This window comes from Falco peregrinus, chromosome 14 (assembly GCF_023634155.1).
Source record: "Falco peregrinus isolate bFalPer1 chromosome 14, bFalPer1.pri, whole genome shotgun sequence".
Taxonomy (NCBI): Eukaryota; Metazoa; Chordata; class Aves; order Falconiformes; family Falconidae; genus Falco; species Falco peregrinus.
Genome location: NC_073734.1, coordinates 20380221 through 20401341, shown reverse-complemented (window position 1 = coordinate 20401341; position 21121 = coordinate 20380221). Strand labels below are relative to the sequence as shown.

General features: G+C 36.7%; 1 protein-coding gene across 1 annotated transcript in view; it reads right to left on the bottom strand.

Annotated features, from left to right (window-relative positions):
* FTO (FTO alpha-ketoglutarate dependent dioxygenase) overlaps nt 1-21121 on the bottom strand; it is a 260515-nt gene that overhangs the window by 209384 nt on the left and 30010 nt on the right. The window contains exon 2 of the mRNA XM_055818513.1: nt 4207-4284. Within this exon, the coding sequence (XP_055674488.1) occupies nt 4207-4284 (78 nt within the window). The remainder of the gene's footprint in view (nt 1-4206; nt 4285-21121) is intronic.

The following is a 21121-nucleotide window of genomic DNA, read 5'->3' as shown; positions in this document are numbered from 1 at the left end:
TCTGGGGAAAGGGTAGATAGATGGTGGTGTGGGGAAATAAGAAAATAATTAAGGTAAACCGAAATCTGAAGGCATTAGGCAATGGGGCAAGAGCACATGGATGCACAAAACTGATGTCTCAAAACTTTACTAAATAATAGCTTACGTTCAAAGAGCTTTTAAAAACCAAATAAAAACCACCAACACAAAAGCATCACACTGACCTACAATCCATCCGTGGGCTCCTTCTGGTACAAAGCAAAACTACTTTACTGGTACTATCTACTTCCAAGCCAGACTTGAACCCGCCTTTCAGGAAATTAATTTTAAAATCTAGAAAAGGTGCATTTAAAAAACATAAGCCAGGCCGTAAAGTCAGCATGCACATTTTCTACTGCACAAAACCAGACTTCTGCATCATAACACGTTGTTATCCCACAACAGTGAAGAGGTGGCTTTGTAGGATCATTTGTTTCTACTAAAAAGAGGAACATGAAAGGAAGCCTATTTTAAAACTAATGATTACACATAATAAATCTTAGTTTATAGATAAACCTTGCCACCATTTCTTGTGATTTTTTTACAGTGAAGCTAACTCCCTTTCTTTATACACTCTAATGGTTTTAAAAAAAACTAGCTTCCTAGACAGAGGGAAAAAACCCCTGTAACAGTATCTACAGATAATAATAATTTCTGACAACAGTATTTACATGTTAACTTTAAATACCACAGCTTGAAAACAATCCCAGATATCTGTTTGAAAGTCCCTCTACAATCCCCAGCACAGAACACTGGATCCCAGCTTTCATTAAAAGAAGTGAATATGATAAACGCAATTCGCCTGGTCTTGCCAAAAGGCGGAAACAATTCCTTTCGAGATCCTGAACTGCCCCCTTTGTTTCAATCAGCACTCTGTATCTGTAACCTTTGAGGAGTACAGTGAAAAAATACAAAGAGTAACTACTGAAATCAGTAGCTGCAAATGTGAAGGATTACAACTATAGGCTGCAGTCAGATGTGTGGGTTTATGTTGATGGGAATCATAAGTATTCTTTCACCTTCATACTTAATGACACAACATTATATACGGTGACATAAAGATTATTACTGCGTGATTTCTTTCATTATGCAAATTATATTTATAAAAGAAAGAGCACTAACAGTTCTACAGCAGTATCCCATCTTCATACATCTTTAAATAACTCTATATTGAACATATTCAGGTCAGATTCACCAATTATCAATTACATATGCTATTATAGTATCTTTAAAACGTGACTATTACTACATGTTTTTAAACCATTTAATAGACTGAGTTTCTGACAGCAATCACACATGTGAAATATCAAAAAGAAGGGAGGGAAATAACAATACAACGTGAAACAAATAAATGTCTGAAAACATGCCCTAGAAAGGAAGCACACAGATTGTACAAAGGTAAGAACATTGTATTCCCCTCCTGAACTGCAGAGGTAATGTCTTCCACATTTTATTGCCAGCCAAGTCAGATGCGTGTTACTTTAGGGTTCTGTTATAAGATTACATGCTTCAGAACTATTTTTTTCATTATGTTTTACACAGTATACTCAGGATTCTACCTTAAAAAAACACCTCACACTGATAGCTCAGAAGAAATCAGGAAGCGGAAACACATTTCCGACACGACACATCACATGAAAACATTTGGTCTTCTTTAAATCTCCAACCAGCCGTTGTGCTATGTCCTACATAAGGAAAGCATTAAGGGATCAGAACACAGGGTGAATGCTGGGTTCACACTGGACACCTTGTTATTTTGGGGGGATGGGGAAGGGGGAGTAATCATGTACTCTGTGTTGTAACTGACAGCAAGTATTAAAGGTCAATTCATCGTTCACTCCAAAAGAAGTGGGTACGTTACTGGCAACCACAGGCCCAAAAAAAAAAAAAAAAAAGTACATTTGATGCTTAATTCTTCATATGAGTGTTACACACATGATTTTAAATATATACGTGCTTTCACTTCTAATGGTGGTATTCAACACACAGAATCACCCTACAGGTTGATCCAAGAGATAAAATGAAGTTAGAAATCAGCAATAAGGACCCTTCAAAAGCAAACTGCCACTTACATCATGAAATGACAGTCTGTATTTCAGGTACTTGTCATTTGCCTTTGTTAACAGACTTTTCCTTGTTCATAACTTCAAACATTACATTATTGCAGCCTATGGTTTCTTAGTTATGTTCAGACTATACCTCTCCATACCTGACAGGATACCGCAGTTTTTTACTTGCATCCTACCCAACCTTTTCAACACATTCAAAGAATACTGCTTTCTAAGGGGTGGATCCTTAAAGGAGTAAGGCAGGTCTCTCCAGGAAAGAAAGACTCTAAAACTAAACTGTACGCGATATTTTATTTTGTTAATTTGTTGTCTTCAAGCTCTCACCCTTCTTTTCCTCCCCATCTGTAGTACATTGAAGCTGTAATATCTACAGCAGTGATTACAGTAACATTTCATAACCACCATGAGAATTTAAAAGGTGCCTGTGATGCTTATGAATATCACCTATACTTATAAAAAGATTTAGCATCCACACAAACACTACGCAAAACATATAATTCTATATGATGCAAAAAGAATGCATCTAAACTTGTAAGGCTTGAACAGGTCCGATTTCACTGCTTATCTTGTTCCCATTGTCTTCTATATTTATGGGTTAGAGATACTAAGCAAAAGAGGTACCACTTGGGCAACCATGGCTCCATCTTCTCTTTTCACGTCAGCGCCACAAGACTTGGATTTACAGAGGTGAGAAAAAGAAAAAGACGCCATGCATAGCAGCTCTTGGCAGCAACAGATATAAGAGAACAAACAGGAGGGGATGTAACAGGACTAGGAAGGAGAAAACAGTAGGCTGCCTGAGTCTCAAAAGGGGGAAGAGCTTCCTGAACATTAGTTTAAGAGTGAAAAGAATGTTTTGGTTTGTTTTTCTCTTTTGTAAAGAAAAAAAATAAAATCATTCTGTTTGGCTCTTCTACATTTTTCCAGCTCTTCTACACTCTTCCTTGCCCTTATCCACAGAAGTGCTTCTTATAGTTAACAGCAAGCTATGTGTTGTCATATTATCCTTAGAGCTGTTAAAGATGCCAGTCAAGACCTTACTTCCACTGTCTTCAGCACTGCAAGAATACAGAGAAAACCATGCTTTCCCTGAGCACCCTACAACCCAAATGAGTGAGAAAGGTGAGGGAAGTATACAAATCGCTCAATATCACCACTGTAATCCCACTGGCAAAACCAGTCTGACTTCATGCTTCTGAGTCGGTCTGGTACCTGACCCATAAATGCATCTTTCCTTTTCTATAGTGTGATGGGGACTAAATTTTCCTTGGCCTTGGAATCCTGCAAAAGAGAAATTCATCCTTACAAGGAAAGAATCAGACCTATTTCCAGGCTACCATATACACTTCGAGCCATATATCAATACATGAAAGGTGACATGCCTATAACGTAAGCACCCTTGCTGTAGCTGTTCAAAATACAAGATCCCCTCTTATGCTTTCCATCTTAACTGTGTTTCGATTTGATCTGATTGAACTTTACAGTTCTTGCCATATGTTTTGGAGCTGACCTATAAAGATCCAAGATAGATAGATATTTTATTAATTTCAATACATTCTTCCATAGACTAATTTGGTTTACTATGTGGCTACTTTTTTCTATTTTTATTTGGTTTCATTTGAGGCACCCATTCCAGTTTTCACAGTTCATCTTGTAAGTAAAGTTTTAAGGCTCACTTACTGTTTGAAAGTAGAATTAAGCCAAAAATTTTCAAATTTCTACATTAATATCTTCCCTGTTTTGCCAAAGGTGAGCTATAAAGAATAGGCCTTCCTCACAGGTCAGAACAAAACCAAAAAAACCTTAAAAGAATGGTGACATGTACATTATTTGAACAAAGCATAGGAAACTGTGATTCAGTATTACACATGTTACCTGGTACTCAGGACTGATACTTAGGGCAAAATACTAAAAATAAACTAAGTTTAAAAAGTTTTCATTATTGAATATCCCAGTTCTAGAGGTCTTATTTTGCACCACCTGGAAGTACACTATCAGCCAGCAGGATACTTCTGTCATACCAGATTTCACAGTGTCTCTTTGCAGAAAGATTTATTTGTTGTTCAGTGCAAACAACCATTTTAATTTAAAACAAGTACAGCTAAAAGAAATACATTACCAACTGATGGAAATCATCATCGGCTGGTGTCTTATATGGAAGTGTATTCTCTCCAAGTTCTTCAAGGAGCTTTTTTTTCTGTTTTGGAGAAGCAAAATTGAAACAGAAAATCAGACTAAAAGCCAAGTAGAAAAGCAGTTGTATTGAAGAGATACAAACATATGCAATTATTTCTCTCACTATCTTCAATTCTGGAAAATTAAACATGGAAAAAAAGATGCAAAAAAAAAAAAAAATCAGTGGAGTTTTTCCACTTACAAAGCAGTAATTCAGGTTAAGTAGTTTCAGAGCACCTAAGTGTTTCTCCTCCTAAATTCTTTTTTAAATAATCAGTTGTTATTACACTGATGAAAATCTACCTTTGTCTAATGGTCTTCAGAACTATGCCTACTTTATACCTAGATAATAATTGCAATTTTTTTCATTTTATTTTCTACTTCAATTTGTGGATCCAATGGGTACAAAGCTCATACTCCATTAAATGGCTCAATAATATTCACAATGAGCCTTAATACTGAGCATAGTATAAAAAGTCCTGAAATGGTGTATTAAGGAAACATCATCCACTGCACACCAAAGCCACTACAACCTGACAACATTTAAAATGCCATCCTCAAGACCTGCCATCCCAGCAGACAGCCAGAAACCTTGTTGGGTGTCGGGAGTGCACTTCGAACCAGCTGACTGTGAAGAGCCAGTTTTCTCTGTCCCCCTTGTTCTCTTAACTCCCTTTTTCCTTCTGTTTTAGACTGAGAGTACCTCCACCAATGTTTAGTCAACATGACCACTAAGAAATTGTTAAGATTAAAGCCTGATTTTCTCCAAACTGCACTTTCCAGATTTTTATTAATAACCATACAGTTTTTGTATGCATTATACAATTAAATGTGCAGCTAAAGATTTGGAAAGCGCAAGAGACTCAAAACATGCCACCAGAATTTTGGAATCAAACAATCCCAACCCATGACAAGTCCATCCACACTTATCCATCCACAGTCTAACTCAACCCTAAGTCAACATGATGTAAGTACAGAATAACAATGTAAAAATCATCACAGTGGAAGCACTGGCCTAGAAAATTAATACACTGTTGCCTTTATTTCTTCTTTCTTTTAGCTTGCAAGGATGGTTTCTTTACAAACTTTGATCATTAACAAATATTTACTAATAAAAATGCAACTCAAAGATTATAAAACTACATCTGCCATAATGCTTAAATATTTCAGATAACAGGATTCAAATTCTCATTTTTATTGCAATATTTTCAACTAAATAAACACTGTCACAAGAAATAATTGAAGTTTCAGCTCACTCCATACTTTTATGTTGCAAGAACAAGACCAGATGGAAATGAAATACATTTTTTAAAAGAATGGTAAGGGCGTAGTACAAAGGAAAACAGAGTAAGTTAAAACCAGGTATCACTAACACTTTCATAAACCCAAGTTCTACGGGAACAACTTCCTATTTCATCACCCAGATGTCACTGCAAATTGATTATTCTAAAGACAACATAATTCACTGTTAAAAAAGCACTTTTTTTTTTTCCCCACTTGCAAATTCCCCTTTTCATAATGTTTTGGGTTGCATACACAGGTCAAAACAGATCTTCCCTACTCTGGCAATCCTACTTAAAAAAAAGACGACATGACATGTAGTAACTAACTCCTGGCTTACAGCAAACACATAAACAAGGAATGTTGAATTATGAAAAGTGTTACTGTGTATTTTTTTCTGTGACAGTGAATTTCCTTTATTCAGATTTAAGCATCAAGGAAGATGACAGAGGCTTAAAATCACAAGGAAGTGTAGAAGATGTGAAGGTTTATAGCAAACAGATCGGTCAAATTAAAATACGAGCAGGAAGCTCTCACTCATCTCTGCACTCACGATCTAATGATCGCCAACTCTTAACTAGACTGAGAAGAGCAGCACTGAAAACGATGACCCAGCAATGTAATTTCTCTTGGTCCCTAGTTTTCTTTGGGGACAGGTTGTTGGTATGTTGACATGAAGTCACTGGTGAAACAGCACATAATATGGCTTCAGATTAAGTTGGCAGAAAATGACATGCTAATTTGCTGCATATTCTAAAACAATAACACTTCTCTATTACAAAAAGCTTGCTACAATTCTATTAGATGAAATCACTGACAACATTAGATTGGCTTTGTTGTCTATAAGATAAACCATATTTAACTGCAGAAAAAAGGTATATATTTCAACATGGACTCATATCTGTGGGGGAAAAAAAAAAAGAGGTGGGAAGAAGAGAGATTCTAACGATTTCTTTGTCAAGTAACAGCCTCTTGGCAAAAAGCACACAGCATTAAAATGCGCTCTTGTGTATAGGTAATAGTAGTTCACATTTGATTGTCAGATCTGGCTAAGTGCCGCTCTTCAGCTTGATGTACAGACTAATACACACAGCTGGGTGGTATAACACATTGCTCATCTCTTATGCAAGAAGCTGTCACACAGATGTCAAAAACATCAAGCTACTCACAAATACCTCCACAAAGTAAAAAAAAAAAAAAGAAGATCTGGCTATACCAACTGGCTGATGTGTAAGTCTAAGCACTGTTACGTAAGCACTGCTCATAGACTCTTCCAACACCTAAACCCCTAAATAAAACATTTTAAAAAATTGCTTTTACTTGAAGGTATCAGGCATCTTAAAAAGCATTCTTCTACATCTGATTTTTAAATTTTAAAAATTATGAAAAGCATAACAGTTTATTCAGGTACCAGTATTACGTTTCTTACACTTTAAAAACTAATGTGGTTTTTATATATATATTAGCGATGCTAATACTTGAAAGACAATCTTACATGCACCATCCTTATAATGCCATCACGCACTGTGCACTGGTCAAGAAACCTTGATAAGTGTTGTACCAGGGCCTAGGAGAAAGTATCTGCAAATACCTTATTTTGTAGGCTGCTGTAAGTGTTAATGGATCGATTATATCTGAGACTGATAACTGGAATGAAGACCTAATGCATCAATGCTCAGTTTTAGAGTGTGTGATGAACTTCCTGCAGACATTAACAATCTCTGCTCATTTATTAGTAATAGAAGGGTTTATTAATGAGATTGTTGGTTGTAAAATTCAGCAAGTGGAATAGTCATAATTGGAATCTCTCAATCACTATACACAGTATTTTTATTTTTTCTAAGTTTCTTTGTGGCAATAGCAGTACTGCATTGTATGTTACACAGCAGAAGTAACAGAAACACAGCTAATGCACGTCAAAGTCACAAGACAAAATGTAGTTATGTTACAGACACATGGTCTGTTATTTTCAAATTAAGTGGTATAAGGGAAAGATGGACTTAATGGCATTTTCTGACAGTGTGAAAATTTTTGCAGTTGACATATTTCCCTGCAGGGTGTCAATAACATTCTCAAAAGGTTTTATTTCTCTCTTAATTGTAAGACAAAAGTTCAATATCTAGGCTATAAGGGCTTGTGAAGGCCTTAGACTTTCCAACACAGAATTCCCACTTAGTTTCATCATCAAACAAGTCAGAAGACAATAGCCATTTTCCAATTCACAGGTTGTTGTCTTGGCTGAAACAACATATTATAAAAAACTAATTTTACCGAAGCCACATTGAAATATTACTGAAAGTAGTTCTGACAACAAATCTTAAGGCTGCACCATCACAACAATTTAACATGTAAAACCAGTGAAAACATTAAGAAGCAAGTTTGCTTTCCCTCCCCAGTACTTAGCATAAAACACACTGAAGAGTTTATTGAAGAAATTGCATTTGTTAACACAAGGGAGACTTAACTCAATAAAAATTGTATTCACCTCTAAAAAGATAACCCTGTTTGCTGCCCTGCATTCCTCCTGAAACAGGGAAAATGTCAGCTTCACTACACCAAGTAATCTCTCTGGACCTGGAGCAGCATCCCATACAGGTGTAAAAAGCCAGTCACACAAGCCCAAGACATGGAGGGATAAAACAGTGCCTATGAAACATTTAAGGATGTTAGGTTTTAGTTATACAAGAACTCACTCTGACGAGCAGTTAAAAATCTATACTTTATTCAAACTAGTAGACTGCCAAAACCCATGACTGTTACTGTTCCGGAAAAGTCTATCTGATTATTGCCTAATTTTATTTTTTTTTTCAGGAAAGACAGCAATCTGAAGCTTCTAAAAGGCATGTTCCTGACATCTGAGGGGATGCAAGCAACCTTTTTTTCCCAGCCATTGATTCCTTACTTCCACCTTACAATCAGCATTACACAGAAATGCTATAAAGACACATGAAAGACAACAATTCAAGCAAAAACTGAATATCCCACCATTGCATTTAACCTCCTATTTTAACAAGTCTTGGATATTTCTTAGTTACAAATATTTCATATACACACCACACTAGGGAATAATCATTTTTAATGGGTGAGAACCGGCTGGACTCTTTGGGCAAGCAGGTGCTTGCCCAATGCAGAGAAAACAGCACAACCAGCAAAACAATTTGACGTACTCATATACACTCTTCCCCGCAAAATAATTGAATTTTCTGATTCACTACCTGCCTCACCTTACAGCGACCTAAAGTCCCACCTAACATTGCCTTGTTTTCATTGGGTCAGTGATTTTTTTTTTATTTAATTTTTTTTAATAAAGATTGAAAATGCTCCTCATTTTTACTCCCCTCCAGCCCAGCAATCTTACAGCAAAGAAAGGTAGCAGAAAGCTGAACATTTTACCTATCTCATGTTTAGATCTTGACAAATAATCTTCCTGAGGCTAAAGGAGGGAACAATATATATTACGAGGGGTGAGAGTCCAAAAGGAAGGCCTAGTAGCTTTGAAACATCGTCACCACTCGCAGCCTACAAAAGCCCTTCTGCCTTAACTCCTTACATTAGAAGTCCTTTGAACACTGGCCAATTCTTTTGTCCTAAAAGCTTTGCTAACCACCCGTTGCAGTTTTCACACTTTTGAGAACGCTGACTTGTGACCAGAACTAATAAAACACTGAAGTTTTTGTTTGCAATGCAATCCAATGTGTTTGCAGAAATTTCTGGGGCAGCTCCTAACAAACAAAAAAGTATCTATTCAAAACAGAAGAAAGTATCATCTCCATCTCCAATACTGTTTTTCCCAATAGTCTTTTGTTTTCCAAAAGCTTAACTGGTTTAGCAAGGCACTCTGGGAATGCATACTGTCATGAAGGAAACATCTGAATCACAAGTTCAGATGCAAATCTTTGGTTTTCCAAAAATCCCTCCTTTCTGTTAGCTTCTTCCCCACATAAGAATGTACATTAGGGCCTGTGTTTCCCTTTCATCCTTTTTTTTTTTTTAATCAACTATAATAAAACATGGATTTATTTCAAGTCATGCATGAAGAAAAGGGCTAGTGCTATGAAGTGAGAGCTCAATGGCTTTGTAGAGGAGGAAGATCAAATACTTTATACAGTAAAAATTTTGTGACACGATACTAAGAGCCCATCTACAAAAAAGCCATGACTTTACAGGAACTTCCACAATCTTACCTCCTAATATTCTTTCTCAGATTTTTAATTTATTTTTTTAAAAAATGACACATTAACTTTTGGATAGTTTCTTAAGGAAGGAATGTGATTTTTAAAGTTGACATTTGTTTAAACTACAAGGCTTTCCAAGTGTTAGCTATTAAAACTTCATAGCAACCAAGATCATTCAACTGGCTCACTAAAACCAGTTATGTCAGAAATGAACCTAGAGTAATAAAAAATACATTCTAAATGCACTATTACAGCTTTCATTTCTCCATTATCACATATATTAGATTTCAGATATTTTTTTTCTTCAAATTATTTCTGTAAACTCCGATCATTAAAAGATCTTAAGGGACCGGTCAATTTTACAGCACCATTTACTCACATGAGAAAGTTGTATTTCCAGGTTACCCTTCATTACATTCAGGTCTTACCAAAAGCCTTGTCTGTGCTACAATCTTTCTGTAATCCAGCCTTGTCAAAAATACTGGCAGGCATATGACCACACTGAACCATACTTTGTATACTACAGCTCCCCCCACCCTAATACCATATGCCAAAACCATTTTCATTTTAAGGACAGAAACTTGCATTATTCTTCTTCTATATAAATTACCTATGACTCTCTAATACTATTTGATAGCCTATAAATGCATTTCCTAACTATACTATGATAAAATATGCTGGTTATTGTGCGTCTTGCTCTCCCACTGAACAAACCAGTGCAGTTACAGAAGTAGCAAGATGCAGTTCAAGTGATCCGATCATGAAAAAAATTACATAATGAACAATCTACTGTGATGCAAAGACCTAAGGCCTAACATCAGTATTTCTGACCGAGCAGCTGTCTAAAAGACTGTTTGATATACCGTCCTGCAAAGGTACTGTTTGGCTTTGCTAACTAATTTCAGTCTCTTTTACCCTTTCTCATAAATCAACAGGCCCAGATTTTGGTTCACACACACACACAGATCAGTCACGCGTATGCACAACATACTTGACCGATGTAACTGAACTAAGAGTTAATTTATGCATTGAAGCAGCTTTGCAATGTGTGAAAAATGTCTTTGCTACCAGTACTCCCTCTCTCCCCACCCTGACGTGTTAACAGCCCCTTAATTGTTGTTTCAACCTACAGGAACTGTTAATGCAACAGAACTGGCAATTTTCTTACCCAGTTTAGTGTGCATTTGTCACACATGGATTAGCACTTTAAGTAACCGTAATAAAAATTTGAGAAGATAAATAGTTCAAACAGCCACTTTTTGATGGCAAAACACCCCTAAGCCTCCCCAGCATAACTGTCAATAAACTTCTACTACCACTGCAAGCATCTTGACGACAATGTCCATTTCTTGTTCCTTCTATCATTTGTGCATCCTCTTCCAGCGGGTACCAGTTGGTAAATGGATCGCCTGTATTAGGTGACAGTATTCAAACTTCATTCAAAAATAAAACCTGGAGATCTGATTGAAACTTGGTCTTTCAGTTTTCATCTTATACATACGGACACAAGAGCATACACGCACCTAAGAGAATGCTTAACACAGTGGATACTTTCAGATAAACATGTTTTGACTCACAAGGAATAGATAAGGACACCAGGCCATTCCTGCATGTCATTCTTTGCATAGTTTCACTGAGAAATGGCCAATCGTTGCTGAGAAACTAGATTTCTTCATCAAGCAGTTCTTACCCAGTTCACCTCCTAAAAATTAGCAGACAGAAACTTTAGTGACTGTTGCCAATAACTGATGCTGCATGATATAGAAAAAATACCTCTAAATACCCAGTCCCAAGATACCAAGAGTGTTTGACCAGTTGCAAAACACTAAGCACCAATCCTTTAACAGGGAAAACACTCAATAAAGACTGAAAACAGATGAAATAAAACCACAGATTATAACAAGGGTTGATGTTGAAAGGATACATTTGGCATTTCTGTCTGTAGACCTCTCACGTTCTAATGGCACTAAGAAGTTATCGATGTTGCCTAGCTTCTAGTGAAGGCTATTGCCAGTATGTAGGGCCCTAGAGCTGTGCACCCTTAGGAGCTGATGCTATGCTTGTGAATGGGAAATGCACCGATGTGGTGCTGTTTCTCCTGGAACAACCCAAGAAAACAGAAAGAAGCGTTAGGAATCACCGCAACATTTTGGGAAGCATTGCATATGTGCAATGTGGAACTGTATAGCCTTCACTAGGGTATAATATCCAAGGAGTGTAGCAAAATAAGAGCAAACATACTGACCAGCAACCAGAGAATGAGCCACCCGAGGACCTCCAGAATGAAAACCAAGGGCTGGCACTGCTTGAGATGCAGATTCAAAACCTTTGCGACAGGCTTGTAACTTTTGTAGATGCAGACAGACAACTTGCAAACACACACACAAGCAGGTCACACTAATAGTTTTTCAGAACCGCTAGCAAGATCAAAGATGCAATTAATTTTACTTGCAGCTTTTCATCATTTCCAGAAAATAATGAGCCTTGCAGAATTCCTGGTCTGGACATATATTTTGATAAGTAATGGTAGAAGTATCCAATGTGTAATAAGGATACTTTAAAAACTGGTGTGTGTGTGTGTAGAGAATTTTAAGTGTTAAAGCATCACCCAGAAGAAACAGCAGTCAAAAAGTAAAGTAAAAAGAAAATGGATACTTGAAAAAAAAAAAAAAAATTTCCTTAAATATTTCAGTTTAGCATCAAGCATGGTTTCCAAAGTCCCCTTGATAACACTGCTGAAGATGGCGTTAATGTAGAAAGAGCAGGTGCTAAGTGCAAATGCATGTGCCATGCAATCGGCTACACAGAAGATCAATAAGGAGCTAGAGCATTAAATTTCACATACTGTAACTGTCATGCCCATTACATAGCATTTGAACATCTTCGTAGGCCATTACAAAATTGTTGACTCTTGATATTTTTTATTGAACTAAATCATTTCCTAGAGATTTTATTAGCACAATAAGTACTATGAAAGTATAAAAGCACTTACAAAAAAACTTGGCAAAATTTGAAGACCTTTACAGCCTTCCAAGGCATCATATCTGATTATTTAGCTGTATTCTTCACTGTGGAATAAAAAGACAGGAAGGTGGTTGAAAGACTTAAAGATAAAAGGAAATGCATTCCAGGAACACTTCTGTGTTAGTCACATAACAGATACAGAGCCGATGTATTTTAAAGGAGGTATTTACAAGATAATTCTTGAGAATATATGCCACAATTAACAAAACCACTGCAGACAGAACACACAGAAGGAAGGGGTATGCTAGGTCCCCCGGGGTTCAGCTGCAGAAGCAGCACCATGCTTCCTGCCTCTGCTCTTCAATCTCTGTGATTTGTCCTTTTCAAGGACATGATAAACACAGATTTTCCTTAAAACATTTCTCACACTAGAGGAGCCTTTGAGCAGAAGCTTTGTGCAACTCCCCCTCCTCTCCCCAAAACAATTTAAAGGCAACCATCACTGATTTGTTATCATAGTTACAACAAACTGGGTGTCATACAAATAGTCAATCTCCAAAACAGCACAACCATCAAGGTGTTATTTTTGAAGCTACACAGGAGTACAAGTGTTAATACAGTTGCACCATTTTCTACAATTATTTTCAAGGACACAGAAGTTACAAATCATATTATGCACAAGACAGGAAATTGAAACTTATGTATCAATATTTGTACAAGACTATTCAGTCGCCAAAAGTGCCATTTGTAACATTTTGTACATTTATAAGAGTAATCTGTGTAATAAAAGCATGGCCATTGTTTAGTACTTATAATAATTTCCTAATTTTGCATAAACTATGCCACTGAACAAATAATAACAACACTCACTCAGAAAACCTATAAACTGTAGTTGTTGCCTCAACTTCATAGTAAGACAACTATTAACGAAACATTGTTGAATTTTGACATCTAAGTTCAAGAAGGATATTGCTATATGTGGTTTCCTGAAAGAAGAGGGTGTGGGGTTTTTTGTAACAAAAAGTAAAGAAAAAAATCATTGTGAACAATGCAAATGCAGTGAAGAATTCAAACTTTGTTCTGTTTAGCTGGAAGGCTTTGTTTCGTTCACAGCCTCTGGAATAGGCCACATGGGGAACAGAAAGCTGACATTTAACATTTAAGTTGGCAGACAACGATTAGCAAAAGTCAGGGTCTGAAGAAGGTTAGGCAAGTTCAGACCAGAAACAGGGAGCACAATTTAAAAGAAAGGATAATTAACCATCGGAGGAGATCACCACTTTATGAGATGAACTCTCCCTTGTGGGAATTCTTTTTTATAGCAAGTTTGGATGTTTTTGCTAAATGATACATTTTGGTTCAGTGGTTCCCAAACTGTTTAGACCAGCAGACTACAATGAATCATCCATATTTCCTCATGAAGTACTGCACATACAGCCTAACCAAATCAACTGGCGACAGCAGAGCCACACAGACTGAAAGTGTGATGCATCTTATTCCTCACTTTGGTTGTGATTCATCACTTCACCAGTCACCCACTGAATCCAGACACCCTGGTCTACTTCTATAAGAATATATTTTACTGAAGTCCTAAAGCTGGTGTTAGAAATTCTCTTCTGCCTCACAACTCACACAAACTGAGACAAGAGTTTGTCAAGATCTGTATTTCATGGTACTTGGAACATTTACAGTAACATCATAAGGTTTAAGAACTACAGCTAAAGTATGGACTACTCAATTTTCTTTCACTCTTAAACTGACTTAGCATAATTTAAAGAATAAGCTTAGGGTAAAATACAAGAGAGCACCGATTTGCTATGAAAGTACATCTGTTAAGTCATTTCCTTTGTGCCAAACCCAGGCAAATTTCGTAATGCAAATCAACATTTTGCTTAAGAATACATTTGTCGACCAAACTTAAGGCCTGTTACTTTTTCAAATAATGCTGTTTTAATAAAGCAACCATAACTCTTGCAAATATTTGCAAGTTAATCTCCAGTTTTCATTTTAATTACTTGCATATACACACCTTATTTCTTGTTAACTTTTTCCTTCAGTTGCAGTGATGGCGTGTATAATTCTGCAGAGCAGCACTACTCCACTAAAATGGGCACGCACAAAAATTATTTCTTAACTCTTCTGTGTACATCTGTCCAGGGAAACTTTTGTCTGTCCTTTCTCCCCACACACTTATATTCCTAACTGATCTACAAATCCAGATAGTCCTGCTACTATAAATGTCTGCACTTTGTATTTGTGAAATAGTACAGTAGTGACAAGACTTTTAAAAAATCATCTCTTACCTCTCCATGCTATTCTCGAATACAGGCTGGTTTTCTGAAGGTGAAAAAAAAAGAGGCTGGCAGAGAGAACCATTCCAGATTTCAACACAACTCTCCTTTGTCCTACCTGCTCCCTTCTGCTGAAAAAAAAAAAAGCAAAAAACCCTCAACCAAACAAACCTAGACTTATACTACTGCATATTCCTATTACCAAATTTAATACACAATTCCTACAAAGAGTACTAATTCATTCTAGAACAGTTTGGATTCCTCATCTAAACAAAGGAAGAGAGACTGCCATACTGATCAGTAACAGATACTAAAGCTGTACAAGGCTGATAGGAAAATACAGACACGTTATATCAACTGTGTGGTAACATTCAAAACTGAATCCATGAAATGACCCAATAAAGAAAAAGCATCAAATAGTCTCTTGACTATTTAAGTAAATATTTGCATATGTTAAATAAGAAGATCATCAAAAAGCCCACAGGGAAATTAGCACAGGGGAAGGAACAGGGATGGCGAAGAGAGGTAAAACCCCTTTATTAAAATGAGATATGCACACCCAGAAAAATCCTAATGTGGATGTACAACTTGACAAAGAGAAGGACTGGTCTGAACTATGGTAAATTTAAATGCACACAGGAAAGTCCCTGTCCAAATGAAAATACTGTGGACACCTTAAAATTCTAACCTCTGGCTTCCTCAGCGGGTATGTCAAAATCAAGAATAAATAAATTTCCTTCAGAATGTCTACAACAACTGGAGTCACCCATTTTATCATTCGATAAGGTGGTTTTCTATGTTGGGGTACTCTCAACCTGACATTCAAAAATCTAGGCCACCTTTTTTGACACGTAGTATGCATGTCTGTGGTAAAAGCATCTGAGTGACAGCAGCTCAGATGCATTAATAAGGGAGGCTGAGGGCAAGGAACTGACATTAAGAGAAAGCTGCCAGAGCCACCTTTGTTCTCATTTGCTGGCTTAACATGCTGTATTACTTCCCCTTCTACCATGGAGTCTTCAGTGGTAACTAGAATTCAAGAAGGGTTGGGTGAAAAAAGAATGAACAATGTCAGCTTAAAAAAAAAAAAAAAGGAAGGGAGGATTTTAAAATTAACTACTATCAGACAACTGCAGGAGCTTATGACCAGCGTTTAGCACTACGTATGCTGCAATTCCCACTAAACTAGAAGTGACAAAGGTTTGATGGTCTCCATGGAGAGCTGGGCTTCCATATGACAAATGCCTCAAATCACTGTTATTTGCATTAATTCATTATATAGGACTTAATTAGATTTTTACTTAGGAGCTTAACTAAAAAATAAACCAAACCCAAACCCCTTTTACCCAATACTTTTGGGAACCCTTAACTCCATCTGTCCTTGACACTGCATTTGGAAAGAACCACAACAGGGATCCCTACCACAGCATTTACTCAAGGACCTTTTCTTTTCCTTTCCACCAGAAAAACTTTTAACATACTTACTCATTTCCAGCCAGTAAAGCGCAAAAAAATAGCAAGAGGTGTTTAACGAGCTTCCCACCTGTATTGTCATAGTAAGCAGAGTAACTGTTTAAACATCGTGACAGCAGAAAGATCACCTTTAGCATGCATATGAGTATGCAGCAAACTTCGTAAAGCATTACAACAGGCTTCTAAAGCATGTTGTTAAAAGACAGTGTACTCTAATTTTTATAGCTCCTTGTTCAATTTCTTTTGTTCTTTACCTTGACAAGTTAACTGTTCTGTGCTTGCAAGTTTTCAATAGTCTGTTACAAAAAGACTTAAATTTGTTTGCATTACACACCACAGGGATTAAAAAGGAGTTAATATATATCTATTCAAAACTATTGTGCAGAAAATAGCTGTGTTGTACAGGGCTTAGGCTGTGACCCGCTTAACTTTATTCACAGAATGCACAATCCATCACGTACAAAAACACAGAGGAAAATGTGAGGTGTTAGTAAGTACCGCTGTTAGTGAGAAATTCTGCTAATTATTACACCAAATAAGCATAGTCAACAGGCTAGAGCTGTGAGAGGGCGTGTTTCAGGGCATTAAATGGCTGCCTTGGATGGAGATGAATATATTACACTATGCCCTTTAACAATAAAACAATTTCCCTGACACTTACAAATCCAGGCGGCTCTGGTAGCGCAGATGAAGAGCTCAGGACTGTACTGGGCATACAACGAGGTTTCAGTGCCACCTAGTGACGTGCACTTTAACTTTATTGTCTCTTAAGATTTACGGTATATGAAAAGTTCAAAAGCTAATTCAGCTCAAGTGCAGAGTCCACACAGTACGGACAAGAAACCTCACTCTTTGCCAAGAGAAGACAAAGAGAGGTCATGACGAGACAAACTCCTCCCCTTTATAACTAAAACATACGCTTCCTTAAATAGCTGATAAAGTGCTACATATGTTTTTATTACAGCCTGCTCTTACAGTAAAAAAAAAAAAAAAAAAAAGAAAAGAAAAGAAAAGAAAAAGAAAACAAACAGAAGAAAGCCTTGCAGGAAAGGACAAACCCTGATATATTTTAAAGCCTATACTATGCACAAGGTAGCTCAGATATTGATTTTAGGAAAATATTCCATCAACTTAATCATTTTCAAAATATTTTTTCCCCATTTGAATGGGCTTTATTTATTATTTTTATCTGGAGTGCTTCGGCAGCTTGAGGAAGTGTTTCGGAAACCGTAAACTTTGTACATTCGTTCCTTGTTTGCATTTTGATACTTTATATACTTCTGCCACCATATTTATTATCACTGCAATGGGGATTACAGCCATTTCACACCTCCCTTACCCTGCTGCTGTGCTCCAGCTGATGTTTACATTGAATATTTATGTTGAATGTTTACGTTGATACAAACCAAACTCTGCAGTGCAACCTAGCCCAAGAAAAGCTGTGAAGAAGCTGAAATATTTTGTGCTGAATATAAATTGGTGTGTATTAAATGCCGGCACAATTGTCCACTGATGCAAAAAAAAAAAAAAATTATAAATTTACACGCTTAGGTCAAGTTAAAAGCATAGATTGCAAAAAAGATGCTAACATATACCCTGATATTACTCTGCATTTTTATTTCGCAAGATTTTTTACAGGAAAAGGCAAGCAGAAATCTTTGTGTTCGCTAGCCATTTTAGCACATAGACACCATTTATTTATGGACATATAGATGAATAAAATAAAAATTCTCCATCTGACCCCCACATCTATCATCATGACATGGATAGCAACATAGTACTGACTTCAGTAGAAAACCACCCTCAACAAAGCTGCTTCCTATTACTGGCATTAAATTGCCACTTCAAGCGCCTCATGACTCTGAATTTCATATTCTTAGCTTTATTAAGCTCAATGAAACTAATATATTCTAGGGTACATTTTTGAACTGCATACTATGGAACAAGGAAACAAAATCTGAAAAAAAATCTAAAATCCCCACAAGGCAGACTTACTACTACAGGAAGACACTAAATGCCTGTTCTGATTGAAATATAACCTCTACCACAACATTTAAAGAAAGGTGTTTAGAGATTGCTTTAAAAATAATGTCTCCAAATTCTGAGACAGCAAGGTTAACTGTGAGGGAGAAAAATGAAGATGAGGAATAGCAGATTTTAAACATGGTGACAGTATACAGGCTGCAACAGAACTATACGTGCAGAAAGTTTGTCTAATGTAATTATCTTACTCCAAACTCAGTGAAATCAAAATACAAGATTTTAGTGAAGTTTTGCACGTGCATAGATCCTGAATATTACAGGCTTTGGACCTTGAAGATTATACGATGAACAAAGATCTTCATTTATGGATCTGCATCAAAAAAACACTGAAATGAGATGTAATGAAAGAAGATTCTGAAGTTAAAATTCTCACCTTGACGGTTCGATTAAGACAACACAACCTTGTGGGTTAAACCTTCTTCTGTATTAGGCAAATGGTTACCATGTAAAGTGCTTAGATACTGCAGGACTAAAAAGCCCTTAGAAGTCCAGCTGGGAAAAGCTTCACTCAGTGAGTGGGAAGCACACTGTAAGTTTGGAAACCTCTACTGCAAATATACATTAGATGTCTTAATCTGCACCTCACCTTCAGACCTAAACTGCTGCCACAAGGATCAATATTGCCCCTACTTTAAACAGCAAATAAATAAGGAGGACAATCTTGCTCCTTACACATCATAAAGAATTCTGCTCGTGGCTTCTCAAATTACACTTCCAGCTTCAAAGAAAGTACTTGCGCTTCCTGGAGTACTTTCACTGCTATCGCATCTTGGAAAGCTTAACCCAGAAGACTGGAGGAAAGATGTGCTGGTACGAAGCAATGAACAATGGTACAACAGTTCTGGAACCGCAGTGTCCACAACAGAACACAGGCAATACTGACAGCAAAAACCAACTATAACCCCTGTTTCTGTTTACCATAGTGATTAAAAAAAAAAAAAAAAAGCCCAAATTTGATGATCACTGAATTGTATTATTGTCCAAGCTTTTAAGAATCTGTGATTTTATTGCTTTTACAAGAATACTTCATTTTATCTACCAGCAGTTGTGTTAGAAAGCAAAAGGATTTAAACGAGTAACTTCTGATTAGCTTGTTAGAAGTTTTCATCCAAAAAAATCCCAAACTACTAGCTGCCTTGAGAAATAAATACAGATCTACTCCAAATCAGGTACCTTTATTTAAGGATCCCAATACGCGCAGCCCTCTGAAAGCCAGGGGTATGCTACTTCACTAGATTCCAGATGCAATCTTAGAAGTTGAATGCTGCATCATTTCCAGTTCTTGCCATCCAAGAAGCAAACCAGGAATATGGGGCAAATTTTAGACAGTGGAATGAGCCCACTTGGGCTTCACTTCACTTCAGTCTCCATTCAAAACATCTCTGCGCACATCCACTAGCATCAGGTTATCAACACTCTAGCTCTGTAGTCCACATCAATTTTATAGCCACAGAGGAACACTTCTGAGAACAGCTACCACCTGCAAAACTTTTTACCTCAAAGTAAAACTCATCCTAGAAGAGAACATGTCACATTACATTTATATCACATTCTTTTTGTAAAAGGTATCATTCACATACGTGCAGGAATATAATATTCCCCACCCCCACCCCACCCCCTGGCAGTATACCAACCCTTTCCTCCACAGGATTAAGATTCTTTCCTTAAAAGCTGGAAAAACACATCTTCCCTTATAGCTCAAGAAACGTTTGACTGACCAATGATTGATCAACTAGTCATATGCCTTAGATATTCACTCATATTCTTAAGAATCTGATACTTACAAACACTAAATGGCTACCCATGCTGAAGCCATCTGTAAGAAATGAATTGTTAAGCATCTTTTTAACAAAAGCAGTAAGCAGGGGAAGCATTCTAAGCAAAAAAGTAAAACAGTTTCCAGTGTTCCAATTCCAAGGAATTATCTTCACTATAAAATATTAAAACAAAAAACAACCAACCTCACTGATAAAACTTAAAAGCAACAAATTCTAAAATTGTGGTCTATGTTCTCTTCTGCTATTACAAGAAAATAGATATATGACAAAGTGGCTTGATAGTAATCCATTTTACTTCATTTTCAATATTGTTTTAATTACATGACATGACAGATCATTAAATGTAAACAGGTTCATCATAGCAATACAAGCATCATGAGTATTTAAAAAAAAAAATCAGTTTACTGTGACCTTTGTTTTATTTCTTTACTATAAGTGAAAGCTATTTGGAATGCATTAAATAGGCTAAAAACCTCTACCAAAATTCATCTACTCTTCACTATAAAAACTAAGTTGTTATCTTATGCATCTGATACAGTAATTTCCTTTTAAAATTATGTGGAAAGTCAATTGTGACCTATTTTTAAATGTGCAGTGCAAGCAATACCAACTGTTCTACAATCATAATTTGCAGGTTCCCCCCAAAACCCACAAAACCAGGGCACATAAACAAGTATATCATGTACTTCAAGGACTCTGGACATCAATAAAATGGATTTCCTTCCATGAAACTGCTCACGGTGGAGAGGGTAGGAGGGAGAAGGATACTGCTTCTTGCTTTCATGAATTCTTTTGAGTATAGCCACAGTACAACTTTCTTTTGGACACAATTCTCAAGGCAGTTCCTATGCTGG